Below are 27,502 nucleotides of genomic sequence, written 5' to 3' on the forward strand. Positions count from 1 at the left end.
GTTTTGTAAATACAAGTTTTAAACATTTGTTGTTGTATTCCCAGTATCTTTAGAAGTTAGGGCTGGGGGACTATAGCTCAGCAGTAGAGCACTTGCCCTAGATACCCTTCCCCAGCACTGAAAAAGTTAAAAAAAAAAAGTGCGATTGTTGAGTTAATAGGTAAATATATAAGCAGTTTTGGGAGATGTTGCCAAATCTCATTCATAAGGGTTGTATCATTTTGTATACTTATCTGAGAATTTGTATTCCCCCACATTCTCTCACCTACTGAGTATGTGGTCAAACGTTTGGATCTTGCCAATGCAAGTGAGAAATGGTATCTTGGTGTGGTTTAATTTGTATTTTGTTCATTATGAGCTAAGCAGAGCATGTTTCCATATGTTACAGCTATTTGCATTTCTTTTCCTGAGATCTGTTTATTTCTTCAGCCCATTTTTGTATAGGTTTGCTGGCCATTTTATTTATAATGTTCTTTATATTTCAGGAACATGATTCTTTGGACAATAATAGGTTGCAAATATTTTTTCTCAGGTTGTCATTGTCAAACTGTGTGTGTGTGTGTGTGTGTGTGTGTGTGTGTGTGTGTGTGTAGCAGGTTTAGATACAGCCAGGAAAGATTTTTTCAATGAGGCAGGTTTTGCCCACTCATAATACATAGAAAATTTCACCCAATATTTTCTAGTACTTGTTTATTTTCTATTTTTACATTCATGTTTCTTATCCATTTGTAGTTTATCTTTTGAATAAGTAGAGAAAAATCCAATTTTATAATTTTCCATGTGGTAACGCTACTTATTAGAAAGTCTATTTTCCCCAAACTAACTTTTATTGTACCCCAAGTGTCCAGTTGGTTCTGTTTCTGGATTCTCTATTCTGTCCCACAATCTCTATGTATTCTTGGGCTTGGACGAGGGTACATGAATTAATTATATAGTCTGCCCTCCCTGTACCCTTCATTGCTCTTCTTTTTCAGTGCTTTCCTGCTTATTCTTGTTCTTTTGAATTGACTATAATCAACTTGATGACAGATTTTTAAAGATCCACATATGTTCATTCCCTCCCCAAGTTAAACGTCCCCAGTTTCTTCAATTTTTAGCACGTGCTTTTCGGGGGCTATTCATGATTCTGTTCTTTTCCACAAGTCATGCAACCTTAAAATGTGGCATCCAGAAATGAAGCCACCGGAGTGGGGTGATAATGACATGATTCCTTAGGGTAAGGCTTTTTAAAAAGAGTGTCATCCACAATTGGAGAAAGTAACAGGACTGGATTGAGCAGGGAAGGAAAGCCCAGTCCAAGCAGTAGTCCTTTATAAGGGAGCAGGAGAAGCTTCTCCTCTTCTGTCTGCACTTTTGGGGCAGGTAGGTACCTGGTGTCTCAACACGTTGACAAAAGGGTTTTGCTCTGGGAGGAGCTGGGAGGCCTGACTTTCTCCTTTTTCCTAGTCTCTGCCTATAATCCCCTTTTGCTAGTTCCCTGGCTTCCTCCAGGGCCTTCTAAATCGCTGGTCCTCTCCCAGTTCCGGGGACAGGTGAGCCTCTTTCCTTCTGGAGTCCTTTCATTTGGACTCTTCTGCTGGGCTCTCCTTGCGCTGTCCCCCGCTGGGCTCCGCAGTTGGTTCTTTCTGCTCCCTGCCCGCCCCTCTGCATCCTCTGTCCTCTCACTGCTGTGGGCCCAGGGGCTTCCTCTGATGACGCGTTTTACTTGCGTTGGGCGGAAAGCGCCTGCGATGGAGGAAGGCAAAGTTCACTCCCAGTACCCGCCCTCTGCGCTGGGTCCTACCGAAGTAGGAAACGGTGAAAGAGGGTCCTGTGCTGTTCTGCATGGAAGCGTTGCTTCCGCTCAGCTGTCCCTACACCATGGACTCAGTACCTGCCACTGTGCCTTCTGTCACTGCTTTCCCGGGGGACCCGGAGCTCCTGGGACCCCTGTCGGTGCTCTACGCAGCCCTCATTGCCAAGCTACTGGAGGTGACGGTCCCATTCCCAGGGAGGGACCCCAGCTCTGGCAGGCGGGTGGCTGAGTTCTGGCGGAGTGGGTGCACTGACTGTCATGGCAACGGAGAAATGGAGTGTGTCGGGCCCAAGGCAGGCAGGACTTGAGTGTATTGTTAAGCGAGGCCGGTGAGAGTGTACTTGAGCTTTCCCCACTTGCACTTTTTTTTTTTTTTTTGACGGAATAGAGGTGACAACCTCATGGTATGTTCCGAAATGCAGCCAACAATCCAAACAGCTAAGGTTACTACAGGTGTTTTCCCTACGGAGACTGCTGGGGAATTGGGCCCAAATGACAGTTATCTCCTATTACGTGTAGAGGGCGGTGAAAACAGGGAAGAGTAGGCAGGTGTTTACTGCACTGCCTTTGAGCAACCATTTAAAATTAGGCTTTGAATTTTATAGAAGGATGTTAAATTCAGAGAAGTTTAAGCCAGTTTTCAAGAGTTGTCTGAAATTACATGTCACTTATCTGTTTATATAAGAGTGGAATGGAAGTAAGATTTAAAATCTTATATCATCATTGTTTTTATTTGTTGCCATAAAATTAATTAGTTCTTTCATATATTTAAGTTTTTGTCTTAAATGAATTTTTTAAATTATAAAAACCAGGTTATCTAAGAGAAAAGAATGATCCAGAGGGATTCTAGCCAGGTGTTAGACAATGTGATGATATAGGGCCTGTTACAAACTGGAAATGTATGCTCAATTTAAAGTATTTAGATTCGGGCTGGGGTTGTGGTTCAGTGGTAGAGCGCTTGCCTAGCATACATGAGGCACTGGGTTGGATCCTCTGCACCATATAAAAACAAAACAATGTGTCCACCCTAAAACTAAAGATACATAAATAAATATTTTTTAAAAAAGTATTTAGATTCATTATACTTGAAAACACTGCAAGCCAACAAAAAATGTGAGACTGCCAGTATCCTCTCTCTTGAAGAAGCTATTGGAAAATATTGAGGAGGTTGATTTCTGATGAGGAGGTTGGTTTAGAATTGCCATGATTCTTTGTGACTGTTTTGTTATAAATTTAAGGTTTCCCATTTCTTCTAATTTGTCTGTTTCAGCTGTTTACTACATTGCCTGATGATACTCAACCTGGGCCTGATTTTTATGGACTACCATGGAAGCCTGTAGTTTTCACTGTTTTCTTTGGGATTGTATCCTTTGTCATTTTCTTTTGGAGAACTGTTCTTGTTGTGAGTAAATTAACTTACTTATACCTCAGCACATAAGCACAAGGATTATTTTATATAGTCACTGCCCCCCCCTTTTTTTTTCTTTTTCAGTTGCTAAAACACAAATTAGTGGTTTAAGTCAAACTAACCTTATAAAATAATTTAGTGTGGGTGCAGTTGGTAGAACTGGTAATTCTTACAGCCATCCTGACCAGTAGTTTCATATGTATCAGAAGTCTTAAAAGTGGGATAAAAGATGGGATAGGTTAGATAAATATCCTTTTATGTAGCATATATGTCTAGTAATCTATCTTAAAGAAATAACTATGCTTTGAAGATTTTGGTAATGTTTTTCAATGGAACAGTGTATTAGATTGAAGACTTAGCACAACATAATTCATTTAGGGGTTATTGTATGTTCAATTAATGGAATAGTAGGCAGATGTATTTATTTCAAAGCTTTAAGGTACAGAAAATGCTCACAATTAAATGTGAAGTGGGGAAAAAAAGCAGAAACTAAGATTTAAATGTTGATGAACTGTATGTTAATATAAACACATATAAACAGGGGGAAATGCTGCAAAGAAATACAGTAAAATGAGAAAAAGGAGATGAGATAATTTTTCCAGTCTTTTATATAAATTTTTCCCAGATTTTATGATTTGATCATATGTTCAGAAAATACCTTTTTATTTGGAAGTATAGATTATGTGTTGTCCAAAAATCCATTAAATGTTTTGTTCATTAAGTCTTTTTTTTTTCCTGAGCAGAATTAGTCTATCTCTGTGTATATGTGTACATATATGTATAAGTGTGTGTGTGTGTGTGTGTGTGTGTGTGTGTGTGTATATATATATATATATATATATATATATATATATATATATATGCTTATACATACTTATGTTTGTACTGTAGGTCATTCTGTTTCATAGTTATTTAACATAATTGGAAGAAAATTATTTTAGGTAAATGGACTTTGCATATGAAAAGCCTAACAGTTAAAGAGGTCAAAAGCATTGGATACAAATCTTTTCAAATCTGATTGTTCTTTTTCTGATTTCTTAATTATATCAGACATATCATTGTTAAGATAAGTTTCCTCTCCTTGTACAATTGAGTGTAAAATCTCCTAGAAAGTATTCCCTTCTTAAATAGAAGAATCGTTTGCCTGGATTCCTGTGAGGAATTTTCTAATCTCATTGAACTTTTTCTCAGCTAAAAGGAAAAAGGAAATAGAAGGATAAAGAGAAGGGAAAAACATGACAACATTTTATATTTCTCTCTCTTGTTTCTTTCATTTCAAAAACCCTGGTACCTGTTTCTCTTTTCACTAGGTTATGTGGGATCTGGTTCCTAGCTTGTTGCTCCTCAGTTTCAGCATTTGACTTTGGAACTTTAGTCCTTACCTTAGATGACTGCTTTTATGCTACTTCCCATTTTCCTCTGTTGTCATTTTGAGTAAAAGGTTAGCAAGGCTATGACATTAAAGAAATGTTCATTTCTTTCTGTGTTGGAGTTTTCTGAATGCAATTTCCTATTACGAAGATCCCATGGATGATCCATGGACACATCTGAGTATCCCATCACCATTTATAACATTTGAAAGGACAAGTAATATGCTAAGTTATAAAGAAATTTAGTGATGTTTTAAAAAAATTTCTGCTTACGTTTTATTATCAGGTAGTTTATTGCTGTCTTTTGGAAATGATTGTTTTTGTCCTTTCCAGAATATGTTAATTGTCATTTCTCTTGTTGCTTGTGCATTTTCTTCTAGCAGTCTTCCCTTTCAGAATTCTTGCTATACATTTAGTGGTTTGCAGAAATAAGATGATGTAGCCTCTTAGTTTCTAAATTCAGCCAATAGCCAAATTTAAATTGGAGTTCTAAGATGTTTTCTGGTGAGTGAAAGTGGCATATCTTAGTACAAAGATTATGCCTTTAATATTGTTTCCTCAGATTCCTTTTGAATAGTCATTGTTTCTAGACTTTATCCTGGTTATTTAGAATTGTCAAGTAAATGATTTTGAGTACACACACACACACACACAACACACACACACATACACACATACACACACATATTTACTGTGAAATAAGGTGCATATCTTAGTGTTTTTATGTCAGAGGCTATTTATGAAATATAACTACCAATTAAATTTAAAAGGCTTGTTAACCTTTACTTATTTTTAATCCTATAAATTATTATCCTGAACCAGAATGTTATTAAATTCTCACTTGGTTATGATTCTGATTGTTGTTTTAGGAATGCTGTTTCTATTGAGCAGATGTTTGATATCAAATTTAATCTTTTTTCTCTCTTCTAGGTAAAAGATAGAGTATATCAAGGTAAATTTTTAGGTCTCTTAAACTTGTAATAACCCTTTGTATTGGTGTTTGATGTGTGTTTTATGTATGTTAGAAGTAGATACAGTGACTTTTAATGTCTATTATCTTTTTTACCTCCTGAAAATTTTACTGTTCCTAGGTTGCTAGCATGGATAATAGAGTAGATGATGATGGTTCCAACTCTGAGATAGGAGATAAAGAGGAGGAACAAATTGTGGATAGGGAGATGATAAGTTTTAATTTGGGGCAGATTAACTTTGAATATTGATATAATGCAGATGTATTACATTTGAAGAGTATTTCTATGCTAATGATTTAATCATGCATAAAGTAATTGAGTAGATAATTTAAAGAATGGTAATGTGAATCAGTATGTTTTCATTTCTGTTTTTCTTTGCAAAGAATTAAATGATTCCATTTTCTGAAAAGAAAGTGTTTTGAGAAGGGAGGAATATCAAGCTACAACACTTTACTGTATTTCCCGTCTGTGAAATAAGCTTAAATTGAAATATCATTTTGGATGGGAGGGGTACCTGGGATTGAACTTTGGGGCACGCTACTGAGCCACATCCCCAACCTCCTATATTTAGAGACCAAGTCTCACTTAGTTGCTTAGTGTCTCGCTCTTGCTGAGGCTGGCTTTGAACTTGGGATCCTTCTAGCTCAGCCTCCTGAGCCACTGGGATTACAGGTGTGTACCATTGCGCCCAGCAAAATATCATTGTTCTTATATTTTTCTTAAATTTTAATAATTTTTATACTCTTATTGCTAATAAGCATAGATTTCTTTTTAAAAGCATAATAGCTATGCTAAGAAGTATTTCCTCATAGTACCATATAACATGTCTTTGCTTTTAGTAGATTGAATAATTGAATTTCATTTAGTGATTGTAATAATCTTGTATATTTCCCCCTTTTAGTCAATGAACAGCAAATTTCCAAAAAGGTGAACAATTTCATAAAAGAAAATGAAGAACTAATGCAGAAATTGTCAAATTATGAACAGAAGGTATAATTATTTTTTTGTTTCTTTCTCCCTTGGTTCTAGCTTGAATCATTTCTACCTGTTTTAATTTAAAAATCGTATTTTAAAATTTTTTTCATTATTTCCTACAAATCATCCAAATTCTAAGCAGTCATGTATTAAGTACTGCTTTCTTCTGGAAAGGGTCACTTGTCTGGAAGTAACTTGTATAGTAGCACTATAATTTGTGTATCTTAATTCTGAATGCTTTATTTGCATAGGTGAAGGAATCAAAGAAACAGGTTCAAGAAACCATGAAACAAAAAATGATTCTTTCTGATGAAACAACTAATTACAAGGTAAAAATCCCTTTTTTGGGGGGAATTACATTCTAAACTCAAAAGTAAATGTAATGAGTGAGTAATCTTGACACCTATTTTTTCCAGGATAAAATGAAGCTTCTTGAAAAAGCTAATGAACTTCTGGATGAGAGAGCTAAAAGTCTTCATGTTATGTTAGAATCTGAGAAAGAACAGAAAGCTAAGAATCAGGACTTGGTAAGAGTTTTGCTGCTAAGTGTTACTGCAATTTGGCTTTTGGAATATTTTGTAAAATTGGTTAAGTTAAACTTAGTCTAGCTGTTAACTAAAGTAAGATTAGGAGCCAAGGAAGTTGAACCCACTTCTGCCCATTTTGTGGAACTTTTAAGTACTGATACAACAAATTATTTTTATGGGCCTAGGAAATATTTTTATTCTCAACCTTGGATAATTTTCATATTGCTTTGCTCTGCCCTTGGAAACATGCAGAACAACTAAAAAACTATTGTCCAGTTGAACAGTATTTGTTTACTTTTTACTTGAAAGAGTAATGAATTAATCAATTTTCTGTACTTAAAAAAATTTATTTCATTTTCAATTAATGTTTCATTTTCAATTTTTATAAGTTTCTATAATTACATAAAAATTGCAAAAGATAGTAGAGAGTGTGTTCTAAAATATCCTACCCCCAAGTAAGCTTGATCACCTAGCTGAGGTAGTATTTATCAGATTTCTCCACTGTAAAAATTCTTTCCAATCCTTTTCATATTGTATTCTTTGGAAGTTACCATGCACAGCCCACAGTTAAAGTATGAAGAGTTACAAGCTCAGGATGCAGCTCATGGTAGAGCACTTGCCTAGCATACATGAGGCCCAGGATTCAATCCCAGGCATTGCAAACAAAGATTGCAGAGTTATATCCACTTCCTTAAGGAGCGGGTATATTTATAAATTTTTTGTATTTCTTCTGTATGTGAGATTAGTCTATTCTTCCTTAAATTTTATCATTTTTTACTTCAGATAAGAAAATTTTAAAAATGATCTTGGGAAATTTTTTTCTCTATCACTAGAAAAAAATTACTAATTTGAACTGGTTTACTTGAAACAGTAATTAATTAGTTAATTTTCTATGCTTTAAAACATTTTATTTACTTATTGCATTATGATTTTCTATACTTTGACCTTTTTTTTCTGGTTATCTCATAAACAGTAAGGTTGTGGATGCCATGAAATATTTATGACTTCATTTTCCCTCATCTCTTTCAGTTCTTGATTTTTTGCTTAGTCCAAAGCTGGATCCCCTGCATTTACCTGAAATGTAATGGGATGGCTTGACAAAAATTTTGTTGTGTTTATCTTTTTAGTATATATATGTGTGTGTACACACACACACATATATATATCAGTATTTCTACTGAAATCCTAATGCATATTTTGTGTTCTGTTTTCACCTGGCAGATAATGGAAAATAAGAAAACTATAGAGAAGCTTAAAGATGTCATTTCAGTGAATACTTCTGAACTTTCAGAGGTAAAGCTGCCAACTCTTGCTAACGGATATTAATACTATATCTTAGTTTTGTTGCAGACCAAAAATTTGAGGTGTGCTAAAATGTGCAAAAAATGAGAACTGTATGATGTGTGGTTTGGGAAAGTATAACTTTGTTTTTTCTTTGGAATTAATTCACTAACTGTAGTGTTTTGCATTAGCTTCACATTGTCCTTAATGAAGCTAAGCTTTGTGAAGAGAAGGTGAAGTTGGAATGCTGTCAGCTTCAGAAAGAAAATACCATGCTTAAGAAGAAGAAAGAGCAGGTAAATAAAATTTGATGTCATACATAATGTAAACTAGAGAAGTGAATATCATTATCTTGTATCTTTTTTGGATCTGTTTCTGAGGTAAGGAATATTCATGTAGGACCTTTTCTAGATATGCAAAGTTTAAACAATGCTCCCCAAATTGAGTGCATATATATGGTCTCCATCTGTTTTGGATTTTTGGATTATTGCTTTTCTTATCAAATGTCAATCAGTTATTAACTTGCATAGCCTCAAAGAAACTTTTTAAACCAGAAAATTAAGTATTTTATGATCCTCTTTTGAGTAGTTACTGATTCACCGGCCAAGGGAAGATTACATGATAAGGAATCTAAATTTAGGAGACAGTCATATGTGCCCAGCCATTCCTGCTGGAGGAAAATTATTTGAATTGGCAGCAATTTTCTGGGGAATGCAATAAACAGGGTCAACTTACTGATAGCTCTGATGTTCTTACTGCAGCTGTGAGAGTTGAGGCCACTCTGCCCTCTTCCTTAACCAAGGTCTCAACCTCCTAGATTGAGGGAGGCCACCGAGGAGTATGGCTCTGTATTTCTTTGTCTAAGTCTTGTAGTCCTGATGTATCCAGTGCAGAAACCCCTCCCTAACCCATAGGAATTCATTTGTTTTGACTTTTCAGTTGCAGCAGGAAGTGAAAGACTGGAGTACATCACACGCTGAGCTCAGTGAACAAATGAAATCATTTGAGAAGTCACAGAAAGATTTACAAGTAACGCTTAGTCTTAAAGATGATACTATTAATGTAAGTTTATACTCCAAATACATGTTTCATCTCATGAATTCTCCTGAAATCTTTGAATTAAAATTGAGAGTCTTCCAACCTTTTGCTTCTTTTCTAGGCTCTAACTAATTACATCACACAGTTGAATCGGTTACAATGTGAATCTGAATCTGAGGATCAAAGTCGAGATGAGTCAGATGAATTAACCAATGGAGAGTTAGCAGGTAAGATCAGTCTCAGGGAGGTTGAATCCTTTTTTGCTTTCCTGTCTTTAATTAAGTATACAGATGCCACTTTTCAGCTGGCTGAATTTCTTCTTAAGCTTCAGGGTTGTAGACACATATCACTGGATCTATAGATATGTCTGTTGCATTGGCAGAGGTGGGTTGCTGGGGTATAATGTAGCAATAGGCATGTGAAGAACACTTGACTTTTTCTATCCCATTGAAAACTAGTAAGTACACTGCAGCTACAATAGTCACATCCTAAACCTCTAAGTATTGAACATTGTACAGTAAGAGAAATTTATTTCTTAACTTATGCAGATGATACTTGATTTTGATACTCATCATCTCTATGGCTCTGTGGTTTTAAGTCCACAGTCAGTCTTAAGAGTCCGGAGGTAGTTGGAACCATAAACTAAGGCTGTGAGAACAGAGGCTAGAGACTATCAGAAAGCTAGAGAGGGAGTGTAACAGTGTTTACTGATGAGGAAAATATTTCCAGATGTTTTCTCCCAAGTTGGATATTGCTTACATAGCAAGTATTTCAAACCACACCTGGTAGTAGATTCAGGGAGAAAATAGAGGATTGAATCTTTCTAAACAAGACACTTACTTGCCCAGGTGAAGATAGATCTGAGAGAGAAGAAAAGCTTTTATCTTACAAGAATAACATAGATAACATTTTAGTTGTGCAAACTAGAAATTCACCTTTTTTTTTAAAAAACAGACACAGTACTTTTATTTATTTTTATGCTGAGGATCAAACTCAGTGCCTCACACATGCTAGGTGAGCACTCTACCACTGAGCCACAACCCCAGTCTGAAATTCACCTCTTTCTTTTTTTTTTTTAAATCTAAGCTTGCAATTCTCTTAAAAGTCATTAGTCTAATCAGTTTAATTATTTAATTGATTTTTTTTCTTCTGGTGTTTGAACACAATCATTTTTTAGTTTGGGGAAGTTAGGATAATATAGAGTTAAAAGTAAGGAAAGGAAAAGCTAAAAGTCTTTTGTTTTTTAGGTGATCGGAACGAGAAGATCAAAGATCAAATTAAGCAGATGGTGGATGTCTCTTGGGTATAGTTCTTTGTAAGAGTCCCATAGTGCCTGTGAATTCTTCCTGTGCCTCACTTTTAAGAATACCTCTCTTTTCTGCAATTTTTAGACACAAACTACAATATCAGTAGTTGAAGAGGATCTAAAACTTTTACAACTTAAGCAAAGCACCTTGATGTCCACAATATGTAATCTAGAAGGTGGGTTCTTCTTGAGAAGAAATTGCCATGTTGAAAAGACTTAAAATTTTATTGGAAAGATAAAGAATGGCTTCTTGCTTTCATGCTTCTTACTTTTCTTGGCACTACTCCCTCAAACAAGTTCTTAAGTCCTTGTACACATATAGAGATAAGCTGTTTTATCCTTTACAGACCAAATAAAGAAATTAGAAAGTGACTGCAATTCACTACGGTCTTCTAAAGCTGAACTGGAAGAGGAATGCAAAACTCTTAGGCAGAAAGTGGAGATTTTAAATGAACTCTACCAGCAAAATGAGATGGCACTCCAAAAGTAAGATTTTCATTGTTTGTTATTGTTATCACTGTGTGAACTAACAGATAATTTTATCTTTTCTTAAGATTATTTACAATTTTTTCTAGTTGTAATAAGTAGAGATTTGTCTTTTCTCCTTTGTGTTTTGTTTCCTATAAGTTGCATTTTTCTTTCCATCATCAGTCTTAAGAGTCCTGAGGTAGTTGGAACCATAAACTAAGGCTGTGAGGACATCGTAATCAATTGTCAAATTCATATGAAGGCAGGAAGTGGTAAACTGGTATTAACAGTCACTGATGTGGAAATACCTCTCAAAAGATCTAGGCCCTTTCTATGATCCCACTATTTATTTTAATTACCTTTCATTGTGATCAGTTATGTAATTCTAATGTTTTGAACTTTTATCTCTAACTCTGGACCTTTAAAAATACTGAGTGATTTGGAATGACATGTTTTAGTAGAATAAAAACTTCAAAAAGGAATAATATTTACTTATTGATGGTACAAGTTTTGGACTTGAATATCTCAGATGTTCACACTAAAAATTGAACTGTGGCAAGGACCTTAGGAGTTATGATTACAGTAGTACTTGTTTGTAGTATATATTTATATATTAATCTTCTCAGTGTGGAGCTAGTTATTTTTTGAAAGTTCATTTGAAGTTTTTAATCCACAAAAATACTTGAATTCTCTAAAAATAGGTTTTTTGTGTCAGATTTTGTTTGTTTGCACCTGATTTTACTCTTCGGCATATATATATATCTTGTTAAAGCAAAGACAGACCTTCTTATAGACCTAACTATTTTTAGGTATTTTGACTTCTGTTGCCTAATTAATGCATTAAATATTAAAACCTTTCCATTAACTTTTCTAAAATTCTGTGATCTCCAAGCGACCTTTTTAGAATCTCAAATTTTTGTTCAGGCCAGTTCTAAATGCCTGGCCTGTTTCAAAGAAACATTTCTCATTTTATCACTTTTTATTTGAGAACACTTGTTTTCTCTGTCCCTACTAGTAATATGAATGACCTAAATGGCAATTAATTTTCTTTGTAATGCAGTTAAATTATAGCACTATTTTTCTCAACTCCTCCAAAATTCATTCAGTCATCATCTGTGGTTTGTACTCTTTTTACTCATCCCCAGGTACTATGTTAGTTCATGCCTGTGTCATCTTTTCTGTTTCTAACCTAGGTCATCTGTCTTCATTCTCCATTATTTATATTTTTATATAATTTATTTCAAATTCTTAGTAATTTTCTCTATAGCTGCTTGAGTGGACTTTCTAAAATATGTCTGTCCATGTCAATATGTGCCTGTGGTTTATGAAGAATTTGCTTTCTATTTGATGACCTGTTCTTTTTTTCTTCCTTGTATCTTTTTAATAGTTTAAATATTTTTAATTATTTTCCTCATCCCCTGTATAAGCTTGATGTAATCATAAATTATAATGGAATTATAATTATATAATTGTAATTATATAATTATAATTATAATTTTATTCATCTTCTCATAATTTAAAGGCCATGGTATATATTCTGGATTTAATAAAAACCTGACATAGATTAATAGGTTTATTATTTTTTTTATGGGCTTTAAGTAGCTCCCGAATCAGATAACTGTTGTGGCATTGTATGTTAGTACTTCATATACTGTGAACTCCATAAGACATTCATTCAATTTATACACATATTTAAAGTTTCTGTAGTTCTGCATTCTACACTGTTGGTTTCATATTTGAAATTATTTTCATTCTATTTGAACATTGTCCTTTAATGATAGATTTGATTAGTGTATCAAAGTAGTACAAGGATAAACAGAATAGTATTTTATCCACTAAATATTGCTACCTTTATAATCTGTATTAGGTTGACATGAACTTCATGATTAGAGTTAAAACCAGTTTCCATTTTTAAAGGATCTCTCTTTTGGCTACTGAATTTTGACTGTTACTTAGTTTTAGCAATTTAAAAATATCCAATTAATTACCATCTGTTCTAAATTTTTTCTTTAAGGAGTCCATTATCATTGTTGTTTGGTCTTATCCCTCCCCTAGTTCCTGTAGTCATTTCTCTGGTTTTTTAACAGTTTTATTGGGAAGTGCCTAGGTGTAGTTTTCCCCACCCCACCCACTTTTTCCTCTTGCAGTTATGTTGTTTGGGACCATTAAATATTTCTTGAGTCTTTTTTTAAATGTTGATTTTACCTCATTCTCTCGATTATAATAATGCATATTAGAATTTGATTTCCCCTGCCTCCTACATTCTGGATTTACTTCTTCTGGATATTTTCTTCTGACCTGTCTTAAAAGCGCTAGGATTTATTTTACTTCCCAAATCTGCTGCAAAAATCATTCATTGAGTTTAGGATTTTAAAAAGTTCAGGGTTTAAAATATTATTTTAGTTGTAGATGGACATAATATTTTATTTTATTTTTTATAGAATTTTTTTAAGAGAGAGAGAAAGAGAGAATTTTAATATTTATTTTTTAGTTTTTAGCGGACACAACATCTTTGTTTGTATGTGGTCCTGAGGATTGAACCCGGGCTGCATACATGCCAGGCGAGCGCACTATTGCTTGAGCCACATCCCCAGCCCGACACAATATTTTATTTATTTTATGTGGTGTTGAGGACTGATCCCAGTGCCCCACACATGTGGGGCATGTGCTTCACCACTGAGCCACAACCCCAGTCCTATTTCAGTACTACAGCTCAAACCCAGGACCTTGAGCCATGTGCTCTACTATTGAGCTACCTCCCCAGACTCCTTGCTCTTTCTCATAAGGGACTAGTGTCTTACTGCTTTCCAAGCTATCTTTAATCTCATCATTCTGCCTCTGCCTCCTGAGTATCTTCGATTGTAGGTAGGTCACCACACTCAACTATTTCTTGGTTTTATAGTTTCTAATCCTTTGACAAAATTCATAATCTTTTTTTTCCTCTTTTGTGGTGCTGGGGTTTGAACTCAGAGCCTTGTGCATGCAAGGCAGCACTCTAACAACTAAACTATATTCCCAAACCTGAAATTCATAATCTTGACTTTACTTTTTTGAGTATATAAAGCACAGTGATTTTAAAACATGTGCGGATAACCCCATTAGGTGGTTTCCTTTTCTGTGGGATTTTTTTCTCACAGAATTTTGTCTTATGGAGTGCCTGATCAGTTTTGATTGGCTAACATTGTTGTGATAATTATAGATGAAATTTGAGGACTAAGATGAAGTTATCTTTTTATAGAAAAGTGTTGAGGTTACTTGAGTAAGATTGTCTGTCACTTTAAACTTAGTCAGCAATTAAGATAATTCAAAAATGACTTGTCTTTTCAATGTTTCAGTATTATTCCTTTTGGATTTTTTGCCTGTTCATCACTTAAGTGTGCAGTACTTTCTAATCTAAACTCAAAGGCTAGGGCTTTTATTAAGGGTCCCTTTATTTGTAGCCCCAAACACTTGTTTTTTCCCCTAAGCCCAGGAATTTGATGAAGGCTTAGTTCAGACTCATTATATCTTTGTGTTATCTTCAATATGTGAGTAAACCTAGGAGAAAAGTACCTTAAAGTGCCAGCCTTACTTGTAATTCTGAGATTCCTTTTTCTAATGGATCTTGGCCACATACATATATCTTCACTGCCTTTTTAGCTTGGATCCTTTCAAACACAATTTTATATTCTTATAAAGATGTTTTGATTGTTCTTAGTACTCTCAGACTAACTCTTTGATAATTGGAAACAAAATTCTCTCTGTCCTTCAAGATTCAGTTTTCTCCATATTCCTTCTTAAGCCAGTGGGGAAAATTATTATATTCCTTTAGGTGTCATTTGTACCTGAAACAGTGAGCTCTTTTATTCTTTAGCATCTTACAAGGTAACTAGTATATTATAGCCACTCATAAAATACTTGCTGAAGAATTAAATGAGAAGCTATATAAGAATATATAATCCCCTTTTTCTATTTGGTATCAATAATCCTTTTTTACTATAGTTCTTCTGATTTATGGAAAATTAAGTTTCAATTTAATTATCTTTTGAATTAGAACTATGGCTAAAGTAATACAAGGATAGCAGAAAATAGTATTTTTTAAATCATTAAATGTGGCTACCTTTGTCTCAGTAGATGAACATCTTGAGTTTCATGATCAGAGTTAAAACTTGTCAGTAGATAATACTCTGATCGTGGGTCAGTTTGGCTTCTTTTCAGACATTATCAAAACTCAGATTTGTCTTTTTGCTTAATTGCAATTCTTTTGAAATAGATATCTAAAGTGTGAAAAATGTTCTGTCGTTAATTGCATAGCTAAAAAGACATATTCTAGAATATTTTTTCTTTGACTGACTATATCTTTATTATGGTACCAGTCTTGGATTGAGAAAAGAGTTCCTCCATGACAAAGATATACTTAGTGTCCTACCCATGGCAGAAACAAGAAAAGAATTATCCCCTGCTTTATCCTAATATGTTTAATTATGTTAGGTTGATCAGTCCTGATCTTCCACATTGAAGTAAAGTAAAGTGAGTTTTTATTATCTTACACACAGGATACTTGCCCTTGGGGCACATGTTGTTTTCACATTTATTTTATTCACTGGTAAGTAGAGAATTAAGAGGAGAAGTTAGAAAATGTAAGTGATTTGCCAGAGTTTGATTTACGAAATTGCAGGTTTGAATTTCTATTTTATGTGCCTAAGCATTTTATAGAATTGTGGGAAGTGATATTTACAAAGAGAAACTTTTGATTTGATAACTGGCTTTATTTTAGGAAACCAAGCCACGAAGAATATGAGAGACTAGAAAAAGAGCAGCGGCTGTCAGCTGCAGATGAAACGGTGGTTTCCACTGTACAGGAAGTTAAAAATTACAAGTGAGTTCAGTTTCTAAAGGAGGGTGTCAATGTCTAATGATCTAGTGTTAGCTTTCTTTTTTAATCTTTTTTTACATTATGTAGATAGAAGAAAATAGCATGGAAGTATAAATAACGAGAGGATATGAATACATTCAATTCACACAGGAGAAAAAATAAATTTCAACTTTACAAATGAAAAATGTTAACAAAAAATTTACTTACACCCAATGGGAAAGACCATAGGGAACTTGGTCAATGCAAACAATTCTGGGGGTTTTGATTGTTGTAGTAATTCTTTAAGAAATCAGTTTGCTGTGTGATGTATCAAGACCCACAAAAGTGTGGCATTTGATAGACCTTGGAAATCTTCTATGGATATAATTTGAAAAAAATAAAAAATGTTTTAAGGAGGAAGATATTTCTAGCAGAATTACTTGAGAACATACTGATGAACAGTTATAGAAATTATAATTTATCATTCAGAATCTTTAGCAATTAAATGATAAAGAAGTTATTAGTATTAGGTTTTTATTTTATTTATTTATTTATTTTTGGTGCTTTACTACTAAGCTACATCCTTAGACCTTTTTTTTCCCTTGAGACAGGGTCTCAGTTGCATAGGTTCCCACTTAATTGCTGAGACTGACCTCGAACTTGTGATCCTCCTGCCTCAGCTTCCCAATCATTGGGATTACTGGCATGTGGCATTGCACCTGGTCTGTAGTATTAGTTTTGATCACACTGGATTCATATAACTATAGAAATGTTTTTCTTATGTATGATAAAGTCTTTAAAAGTATAGCTGATGGAATAAAGGGAAAATGGTCAGAATGTTTCAAATGTTATTCAATTGTTGTAATTCTTAGGTGGAGAATTGAAGAACTGGAAGAAGAACTACAGAAAACCGAGCGCTCATTTAAAAACCAGGTAGTAATTAATACTGTCCTGTAGTTGCAGAATTCTTTGTATCTAATACAGACAATTATAGGCTATTATAATGAGTCCCTAAAAACATATTTTTTTAATGTGTTGTCTTTTTCAGATTGCTGTGCAGGAGAAGAAAGCTCATGATAATTGGGTAAGATTTTTTTCCCCCTTTTCTTCATTTTGTGCATAGCCTACAGCAACTGAATTTGAATATTTTCTCTTTAATAGCTCAAAGCTCGTTCTGCAGAAAGAGCTATAGCTGAAGAGAAAAGGGAAGCTGCTAATTTGAGACAGAAGTATGTGATTTTGGTATCTTACTATATGTTTTATAGTGTTTTAAGGTTATGCTAGATATTATCTATGAAGGAATAGATTGCTGTTTCATAATTCAGCCCATTCTTTCTCAATATTCAAGACTATTGGAAATGACCCAAAAGATGGCAATGCAGCAAGATGAACCCATGATTGTAAAACCTATGCTGGGAAGACCAAATTTACAAAATCCTCCTCTGAGAGGTAGGGGGCACTTTGTAAAAGGAGCTATTTTATTTCTTGGTGCAGAATGTATGTAAATTACTTTTTATTTCTGTGTGTAATGGTTATGAAATAATCTGAATGATTTGCTAAAGCAGGAGGTGAGGGTTGGTGTCAGGGAGAAGGCTACCTTAAAGTAGTAACACGGCATTGTTGTCTTTAGGTCCACTGAACCATAATGGCTCTTTTGGTCCATCCCCCGTGAGTGGTAGAGAATGTTCCCCTCCACTGACGGCAGAGCCAGCTGGGAGACCTCCTTCTGCTACTCTTAATCAAAAAGATATGCCCAGAAACGGATTTGGTGAGCATTCACATGTTGCTTTATAGTAAACTGCTTCAAGGTTTTGTTTTTTTTTTCCCTTTTGAATATTCTAATAAAAACATAGAATTTGGGCCTGTACAATACATAGAAGATAATTTCTTACGTTATCTTTGTGAATGTTTTCTGTAAAATCTGTTCTAGAATAGAAAACATTTTTTTTTCCTGGAGGTCCCTGTATTGTTTTTTTCTTTTAAATTTTACACTGTGAAGTGTAAACCTTTATCTTTAAATTAAATCTCTATGGTGTTCCTTTCCAAAATATTATAAAAGTAGCCTTAAACTTTATGTAGCATACATATTTCCAACATGAAATACTGAGTCTTATTTCCAATTCTAAATAGGACTGTAGTCTTGGTAAGATTGGAAGTCAGGTTATACAGACTAAAGAAAAAACAGCCTACACATACTTCAAGTCTATAGCTTAAAGTTTAGGACCAGTACTTATTAATCTGCTGTTCTATCAACCCAAGGCAGTTCTTTATTTTACTTAAGTCTCTTCATAAATTGTGATTTATGTATTGGGCAACCCATTTTTATTAAAAAAATATTTTTAATTGTAGATGGACATGATATCTTTATTTATTTTTTAAATGTGTGCTGAGAATCAAACCCAGTGCCTCACACATGCTAGGCAAACACTCTACAACTGAGCTATGACCCCAACCCCTGGGCAACCCATTTTTAATGTTGCTTTCCAGTTATTGTTGAACCCTGACCTGTCCACCAGTGGTTTATTTCTTCTGAAAAATACATACAAGGGCTCTGATCTTTCTTTCCCAAGGGTCAATGGATGGACCTTTACCTCGTACTGGTCTTCTGAGGCATCTGGGAAACCCGTTGCCTCTGGTAAAGGACCAAGTAATTTCAAAGAATCTGTAATTGTGGATGGAGGATTTTTATTCTTTTCATGTTAGAATAAGTCTGAATCCATTCTTTGATCTCTAACAGACCCAGGATGTGGTCCAGCTCACATGAACAGCAGCTCCAGAAGTTCTTCTCCAGCTAAGGTGACGAATGAGGGCAAGGTAAGTTTTGTAGTTACTGTGAATCATGTGGTCATGCAGGAACATGTAGCTTTCCTACAGTACTTTCTCTTTGCTTTATCCTTCTTTGTGTTCTATTTGTACTATCCCATTTGTTTTTTAAAAAGCAAACTGTTCCCCAAGAACCTGAGACCCCCCTCAGTCTCCACCATTACTTCTTTGACTGAGCATCCAGTTGGAGTAAGTACTTAGAGGTTGAGAACTGAATTGGGTTTTATTTTGTGCATTTCTGGGAAGGATATTCAGAGCATGACACTGATCTTGTTTGCTTTAAACTGCATGCAATATTGAGCTTACTTTTCTCCTTAACTTGGGAATGTTGCTTAAGTGTGTACAACTATAATGAACTACAGAATGTAAAAAGTTATCACTCTAACTTTATATGGTGTTTTGTGTTGAATCTTCTAAGGCAAAGTAAATTCATTATAAATTATATAATTCATCATTTTTATTTTTGTTTGGAAGAATGTTATTTAAGAATTCCTCCATTTGTGCAAACCCTATTTTGAGTGATTTGAATTAGATTGGTATCAGATTTTCTGAAAGTGAAATACTGTTTCAGTGAAACAATGATAATCTGAAATGACCTCTTGAGCCAGTCCCAAGCAATGGTCTCATTTGTTCACATAAGTGTATTCTCTTGTAACTGTGTTGCTATTATATCTGGTAGGTCTTCTGAAGCTCTATAATAAAATAAATTTTTAATTGTTTAGTTTCAAACCCACTACTCATAGGAAATGATAAATCAATATCTCAAATGGTGTACAGTAAATGAAAGTAAATATTAAAGCCTTTTCTTCCTAATTTGTGTATATAGCACTGTGATGGAAAATACTTCTCAAGTTCCAGTGTATATATATTCTAGGAATATACATCTCTGGAGAAATCTAAGGGCAGCTTAGATAAGACCCCAAACCCCTTTGTAGTAGAAGATTTAAAAGAGAGCAAAGACCCATTGTTAGAGAGGAGTAGAGGTGGGAAAAGCATGGCTTGGAGGCAAACCTGGGATTGAGTTTCTTTAATATGCAGTGTGGCCTTCAACAAATTATGATATTCCATTTGCTTTTGTTCCCTCTTATTTAAAACAAGACAGTCTACTTAAAGATCTCAGAGGTTGAATAATATATGAAAGACTTACCGAAGATACTCTGAATAGTAGCTATTATTACATGGGTAGAGAATGGATTTTTCATTTTATTCTGTTCATTCTTAATATGGAAGTAATGAGCTATTGTGATGAAAGGGAAGTGATGGGGAGGGGGGGGAGTCCCTTTGAAATAGATTGTAGTGAATACAACATGACATACTGGTCAGAAATCACCTCTGTTAACAACCTCTGCCAGTCCTCTTGCCTTTCCCTTTCCTGTGCAGATATAATCAGTAACAAACTGGTCCCTCTTGTGGCATCCTTCCAACTTCTGTAAGCTGTCAGTGGGAATACACAGGAGGGGTGGGTAGAGTTTTGTTGCACTGATGGTGTTCTCTGGACAGGTGCCTGTTTTGGGTTTTAGCTTTTATCGGTGTTGGTACTTTGTCTTAATACATAGGAATTTTAAAACTTTTAACTTCTTTCAAATCTTAAATTGCAGGTTCATATGGCTATGAAAGGGCCCCCTCCTTTCTCAGGGGTACCCTTCATGGGCCCCCCCATGGGACCCCCAATGGGATGGCCTCCACCACCTCCCATTCGGTATGGACTGCCACTTCAGCTCGGTGGGCCTTTTGGGCCTCGGCCAATTCCTCCACCATTTGGTATGATGATCTGAACAGTAGTGATTGACTTATAAATCACATTCATCTTCCACTTCTATTGCTTGCTAAAACAGTTGGTTGCTATCTCAGGTCTTAACAATGAAAGGATAAAGCTGAGTACATTTTAACTTTTCCTCCAGTTTTCTGGCACATATGGGACACTACATAATCTTATACTGAGATAGGCAATAGCTTTCTCTCATAGACAAGGATAAGGGGCTATATACAGAAAAGCCAGAAATATTACTTCTGCAGATGTTTGTTGAAAATCTGTTGATATGCACTGCAATAGATGGAAAGGTGGATGAGATGCATGCCATAACTTAAAATTTTGTCACAGATATGAAAATCCTACAACATAAAGTTTGTAATCACCCATAATGGAAGCATAAGCAGTAGGTTATAGAATATAGAAAAGGAAAAGTCAAACCCTCCTTACCTTGAGAAAAGTCAGAGGGAAGTGTTAAAGAGGAGGATTTAACAGTGATCTAATAAATGTTGCTGATTTAATTAGGTGGCTGTGGAAGGCCTTTTCCTGGAGGGCCTGCACCTTGATTCTGATGGCATGTGTAAAGTCCATGCTGAAATACTTCATGAATTTTTAATGGATAGAGTAATAAATAGTGGGATTTCCTTTTATCAAAATTTCTTTGATGTAGTAAAGTTCTTATTTCATAATCTATCATCTTTTCATGGTAATATAGTACTTCCAAATATAAATGGAGCTCTTGTGAGATAGAAATAATTCTGCAATTATATAGTAGGAAAAGAAAAACGACAAGCCTGGAGCTAGGTAGAGCCTTATTTAAATCCTTAATATGTTGCTTCATGGCTGGTTGGCCAAAGTCTATAACCTAAACTTGTTCCATTTCAGTTTGCCTCATCTGGCAAGTCAGGATGTTCACCAGTTGATGTTCTAGGCTTGAGAGAAATTAAAGACTATAATATCAACATACTTGAAATCACCCTAGTTCAGAAATTTCTGGGTATTTACATAACTTCCTTTTTATTTTCCAGGTCCTGGTATTCATCCACCAATAGGCTTCAGAGAATATGCACCAGGTGTTTCACCTGGAAAACGGGATTTGCCTTTTGACCCTCGTGATTTTTTTCCAGAACCTGCACCAGCACCATTTAGACCTTTAGGCTCATTTGGCCCAAGAGAGTACTTCATTTCTGGTGCCCCATTACCACCTCCAACTCATGGTCCCCAAGACTATGGGCCACCACCTGCTGCAAAAGACTTAATGCCTTCAGGCTTTAAAGATGAAGCTCCACCTACACCTGATTCTCAGGTGTGAGGGATGTTCACAGGCCTTAAAACAGGGCCTGTAAAATTAACCTCTGACACTTAGTCAGAAAATGGACTATGAACTATTCATCGAGTTAAAGGATTATTGGCTTCAAAATATAAAAGTTTATTTTAAAAGATTTATGTTTTTAGAATAAAGCTGCCTTGGCGCAGTATACATTTTGAGCCAAAATATTTTCCCCCTAAATATCCCCACTTAAGCTAGAGTATTCTTCCAATTTTAAAATGTGCAATAAGGAATATCTTTGTTTTAGTTAATGTAGCATATACAATTGCTAAATGATTTAGAATGTCATAATTATGGACATTTCTTGTGGAAATGCTTTAAGAACATGTATTTCCATTATCCTATTTTTAGTGTATTGCAGTTGATAACAGAGAAATGGTGTTTTATAAGCTTGATTTTTTTCTCTTTCAATATCTGGTCGCAGAGACTGTTACGCTAAAAATGTTTACTCAAAGATCATAAACTTCATTTTCCTTCTTGCTGAAGTTCTTTGTTGTAATAGTTCATAAAAAATTGTTTATTAATATTTCCCAAGTGTCTGTTGATTCATTGGATCGTCATGAGACTTTGTGCCATTGGGGAAGCATGTAAACTCACTCTCAGAACTGAAGATGGTGACTTGGCAGCATATTCCCTGTTGCTCACTGTTAAGGAGGCTGGACCTTGGTCAACTGTGGACTTCTATAGAGGATTTCTTTTACTTGTGAGAAGTCTTGTGGCTCTATTTTTGTAGCACATTCCTGTACTTTTTTCTAACCACTGTCTATGTGAGAATGGTTTTCTGAGAATGAGTTTACATTAGTAGCAAGAGTTGTTTGACCTGAAGTTCTACTGCTTTTGCCATTATTGCATTATAACAGTAAAATATAAGGTGGTATGTTGTGTCTATAAAATAAGGAAATTTCTTTTTAAAAATGTACACAACACACTCTTCTCTTTCCCATACCTTGCCACTGATTTTCAAGGAATATGATAAAAAAAATTAGAAAAGTATAATCCTCTAAGAATGAATGAAACTCATAAACTTATAATGTCTATAATCAGCAAATATGGGCTGAGTTAAATTCTTTTTTTGATAGATACTCAAATATATTTTATTTAAAAATCAATTAAAGCAAATCCTGAATCTGTAACTACTGTCTTTAAAACAATGTTTCTAAGAACTAGCTCTCCAGAACTGTAATATTAATTACGGCAATTTTAACAGTACATTTTAAGAGGTTTAAGATTTAAATAAAATTATAAAAGCCTAGTACTTTTTTTTAGTGCTAGACCATATTCTTCCATTCTTTTAAATTCTAGAAAGTAATAGGATTGTTAAAACCTAGAACATAACATATCATTGTTCTTTTTATGTCCCCTAAGTATTCTCAAAATAGGGGCAAAAGCTTCAGTGTGAAACAAAATCTCTAAACTACTGAAGATAACTCAGAATAAAAAGAATTTGAGTCCTTTAGGAAGAATTCAATCTACATAACCTCCATTTAATATTAGAAGCAGCAGCTGTGTGTGTAAGAGGAAAACCATATAATAGCTTATGCCATTTTTAACCATGTAAAATAAAATTTAAGTCACAAACACCAATTTTGAATGTATCTTTCAACCTCTACAGGACACAAGGCAATGCTGAAGTTACTAAAACTTCTAATTTTAAAATAGCATTTAAATAAAGGTGATGTCAGCTAGGAAGATAGATTTTCAAGGAAAGGCAGATTTATTATTTTATTCAAAGCAACAGTAGTTTTCCCTCTAAAGCCTTTTTTGTATTTATTCTATTAGTAAGTTATAATGCATTCTACGTAGTTTATCTGAGCAGTTCTGAACCCACCTATAGTTGCCTCTCCTTACATCCATCTGATTGTACCACTTCTGTAGCAAAGCCCAAGGTATCTGCCAATATACAGGTTGTGTAGAGAATACTGTCCCCTGATTCAATTATACTTTTGTATCTCAAAAGTTTTAGAAGTCCTCTCCAGCAAATTGTGTTTCAGTTTAGTTACTAAAATCATTTAATTTGTGAAGCAGTAGTGTTTCAACCTGAAAGTATTACTGCTATAGTTGTAATTATTGTCCAGTGACTCATCCCCTCCCACACTAGAAAGTAAATTTAAACAACTAATTTGTGAGATACAGATTGCTTTGTGTTAACTGCTTCAAGATAAAATCACCTTTTTTTGGGGGGGGGTTGGTCAATCAGGTCTGAATTAAAGCTAAGCTGACGACAATGTTCAATTTAAGTTTGTTTAATGCTGATGAAAGACATTCATATAAAGCATCCTCTTTTTTTTCAAATAACCCCATTCTTTGGTGGCAGCTGGGGTTGTGGCTCAGTGGTAGAGTACTTGCCTAGCACAGGCAAGGCCTTGGGTTTAATCCTCAGCACCACATAAATAAATCGAGGTTAAAAAAAAAGCATTCTTATGTGAAGGATGCTAAATATTTCTTCATATAAATTATCACTTTGAGGGGCTGGGGTTGCATGTGAGGCACTGGGTTTGATCCTCAGCACCACATATAAATATAAAGGTACTGTGTCCATCTACAACCAAAAAAAGTTTGTTTTTTTTAAATTATCACTTTGATATACATATTTTATAGTATGAGAAAACAGAAAGAACAATGTATCAGTTTTGCTACATTTTAATAGTAGATTTTAAGGGAGCAACATCAAACATCAGTAACATCAAACAAAAAGGTACTGAGCACTCCACAGGGTACAGAGTAGAGTGCTGCCAAGCACCTTGGAAAGTTTACATGACATGGAGAAGATGAGGCCCTTCTCTTGAGAAGTTTACAGTCTGGAAATTTTGACTACTCAGAGTTTCGGTTGAGTGAACATTTTATTAAGGCAAATTCTTCATTTCCTAGAACTACTGTATACTGAACTATTTTTGCACTTGTGAAATTAACCCAATCCAGATGAAAGAAAAGACTAAATTTGGTTGAGAATTCTTTCAGGCTCATATAGTTTTATTAACATTCATCTAGTAAACAAAACTGACCTAACAGACAACTGAAAAATTAAAGACTAGATCTCTTGAAGTGCAAGGGCTAAAATAACTGTTATTCGTTTTAAAAAGCAAATTGATGGTATGATTAGGGTTTACACTAGTTTAAAAATAGGTCAAGTATTGCATTCCCTTCATGCATTGTTCATTTAAAATAGTGAATATTAAAATACATGGGTTCTACATGTAACCCACAAAAAAGCTCCTCACAAATCTTTATTTTCTGTGTATCAAATATCCACCTTGTGTACTATGACAGTTTTATTTATGTCTCATCAAGTTAAAAGTAATGTAAATAGTGAAATTATAATAGGCTAATAACCTGCATATTTTCATATGAATGTCAATATATCTAAATAGGAAATAAATGGCAGTCGTATCTACCTATATTAAAAAAATAGAATATCTTTCCAAATTTTGCATACTCATCACTTTATAAAGACAAGGTATGCAGGTTTTAAGGTTTCACAATCAGTTGTCAGAAAAACAGCAGTTGTTCCTGCAGTATCTCATTAGCATCTGACTCAATTATTTTTAGATGACATGATTTAGACGACGTAAACCCACTCAAAAATTTGTAATTATTCTGAGAGAGATAGTTTTAATGTTAACCCTAGAATCATTTAATGTTAACCGTAGAAACAATAGCAATGTGATATAGAACAACTAATCAACATGACTAAAAATATGCTCACTTTCAGAAAAACAATCTGGTCATCTGGAAAAAAATCACAGCTACAATCTGGGGAACACTTCCATATAAGATATTGATCTGATCAAGGCACACTATTTCTAAGTAGAACTATCAGATGAGGGTGAATTTAGGCCAGCTCTAAGGAACAGCCTAAAAGACAGACCATAACTGATCCAATTTCCTTTCAAAGCAATCTAGTACTATCCTACCCACTTCAATTCAAAAGTTTGAAGTTAATTCAAATCAAAAGACCATATTGGAGCAAAAGTGAGCAAATGTGTAAACTCTAGCACATTCTTATTGCTGTATTAAGTTTGAAGATGAGCATACCTACCACAGCAATATTGTTCCAGGAAGCAGGGTAGGAACAGTGGTAAATTAGGAAACAGACTATTAATTGCACAATTAATAGAAAAGTAAAAACAAGTTTCAAAATCTACAATAAATCTGTATCTAAAGGAGTCATAACAATGAGGTGCTGGACTTTAGTTCTGTGGTACAGCTTTGCAATGGACTCACTGGCCTATAGATATGGTTCACTTCCTGCCTCCTGAAGGATGAATATGCTACACAGAGCTATGATGGTTTCTACTGAGTGGTAAAATTCACAGAAATTCCACATTACTCATGTCAGAATCATTCCTTGTGCAAAGTTTGATGTAGATGAAGATAAAGTGGTTTCTTGGTCAATAACTGCAATTTCTTTTAAAGTCAGTGGGTTTCTTGTATCTGTAACCACAATAGATTTAAAATACTTTGATGATTGATCTACTCCAATGTTACATTCTCGATAAGAGGGACTAAGAAGAAACATGAACTAGTAACCATTAGAACAGTATGAATCCTATATGTATATCACTTACAGTTCTATTACAGTTGGCCCAGGTTTAATCTCATCCATCTCCATGAAAGCAAAACACTTGATGCTGGTAAACCTTTTTTAGGCTTGTAGTGTTTGAATTCAAAGAAGATAGCTGCACCTAAGGAATTAAAACAAACAACATAAGCCAGAGACCACACATTTCTTATGTGTCACCAGAAGCCTATGATTTTACAAAGTAACATGTGTCAAACAGTCTGATGACACAACTGTTGATAACTCACTGTGGCTGTCACTCCAAGCTCTGGTACTAGCATGTCTGAGTGACATTTCTCCATATCATTTAATTCTACAAAGTACAACAAAAATGTATAGCAAGAATGTAAGTTATGTACACAGGTAGAATCATAAACTACCAAAGAATATAAAATATTAAATACCACAAGAAAAACAGAAGTTACTTAAGTATCAGCAGTACCTATAGAAATGGTTTCAATAAGCACCTGTATTAGATAGAATAGAAATTTAAGAGTTCCTTTAAAAAAAATTCTACCTTATATCATTTCTCTCCCTCCTGAAACCACGCCCAGATTGTCCTTTCCATATTCTTACAAACTAACTGCCAGTTATAGTATCTTTTTACCCAATGCATCTTATTGAAAGAAAAAAAAATAATTCTTTAACTGTTAGAAAGTAATCATTAGGTTCCTAAAAGGACTTAAGGTAATTATTAGGGAACCTGCTTCCTTAACTCTGTATTATGAGAAAAACTTCCCTATCAAATAATATTTAACCACATTTATTACACAACTAGATAATGCAACTGCTAATTCTCATATTTTAAAAAAATTTTGATTTGACTTTAAGTCAATATTCATAACTATGTGACATAAGATCTTGTGTTAAGTATACTATGAACACAAACCCAGATAAGTACTGTGTCCTTAAGAAGTCAGTAACTGATAATTACAAACCTTTGGTTAATTTTTCAATATGCTTCTGGAGCTCAATGTCCACATTAAAATGAACATATGTATCTTCTTTTCTTGAAGCCACAGGAGTATCTTGCACAGGAGTTAAATCTATGTCATTCAGATCTGGAGA

The 27,502-nt window shown here is 34.5% G+C and overlaps 2 protein-coding genes across 6 annotated transcripts in view; one reads left to right on the forward strand and one right to left on the reverse strand.

Moving 5' to 3' along the window:
- The window catches only part of LOC144375122 (axin interactor, dorsalization-associated protein-like), a 74,455-nt gene that overhangs the window by 24,870 nt on the left and 22,083 nt on the right, over positions 1–27,502 (reverse strand). Inside the window, exons 3-5 of one of the 2 annotated variants that reach the window (XM_078038684.1) lie at positions 27,373–27,495; positions 26,442–26,558; positions 24,501–26,307 (exon numbers count right to left, since the gene is read on the reverse strand). In XM_078038684.1, the coding sequence (XP_077894810.1) occupies positions 26,449–26,558; positions 27,373–27,495 (233 nt within the window). In that variant the 3' untranslated portion in view covers positions 24,501–26,307; positions 26,442–26,448. Of the gene's footprint in view, positions 1–24,500; positions 26,308–26,441; positions 26,559–27,372; positions 27,496–27,502 lie in introns of those variants that run through there. The other variant, XM_078038683.1, reaches the window with a different exon arrangement.
- LOC144375121 (transport and Golgi organization protein 1 homolog) lies at positions 1,727–22,402 on the forward strand. 4 transcript variants are annotated; one of them, XM_078038678.1, is made up of 22 exons: positions 1,727–1,971; positions 3,066–3,197; positions 5,504–5,525; positions 6,446–6,534; positions 6,771–6,848; positions 6,936–7,046; positions 8,268–8,339; positions 8,519–8,623; positions 9,267–9,389; positions 9,487–9,592; positions 10,613–10,668; positions 10,757–10,847; positions 11,019–11,157; positions 15,896–15,997; positions 16,846–16,906; positions 17,022–17,057; positions 17,135–17,202; positions 17,322–17,422; positions 17,604–17,741; positions 18,711–18,787; positions 20,395–20,557; positions 21,575–22,402. In XM_078038678.1, the coding sequence occupies exons 1-22, from the start codon at positions 1,825–1,827 to the stop codon at positions 21,856–21,858; spliced, it is 2,301 nt and encodes a 766-aa protein (XP_077894804.1). In that variant the 5' UTR covers positions 1,727–1,824; the 3' UTR covers positions 21,859–22,402. The 4 variants fall into 4 exon arrangements, with proteins under 4 accessions (XP_077894804.1, XP_077894806.1, XP_077894807.1 ...); XM_078038680.1 differs by having other exon boundaries at positions 20,395–20,495; positions 21,575–21,798; XM_078038681.1 differs by lacking the exon at positions 20,395–20,557 and having other exon boundaries at positions 21,575–21,798.

This window comes from Ictidomys tridecemlineatus, chromosome 2 (assembly GCF_052094955.1).
Source record: "Ictidomys tridecemlineatus isolate mIctTri1 chromosome 2, mIctTri1.hap1, whole genome shotgun sequence".
Taxonomy (NCBI): Eukaryota; Metazoa; Chordata; class Mammalia; order Rodentia; family Sciuridae; genus Ictidomys; species Ictidomys tridecemlineatus.

Coding starts and splice junctions, on each gene's coding strand:
- LOC144375121 (XM_078038678.1), top strand. CDS start 1,825: ATGGAAGCGTTGCTTCCGCTCAGCTGTCCCTACACCATGGACTCAGTA. Junction 9,593..10,612: donor AACCAATGGAGAGTTAGCAG/GTAAGATCAGTC, acceptor TTTGTTTTTTAG/GTGATCGGAACGAGAAGATC. Junction 16,907..17,021: donor AGCGCTCATTTAAAAACCAG/GTAGTAATTAAT, acceptor TGTCTTTTTCAG/ATTGCTGTGCAGGAGAAGAA.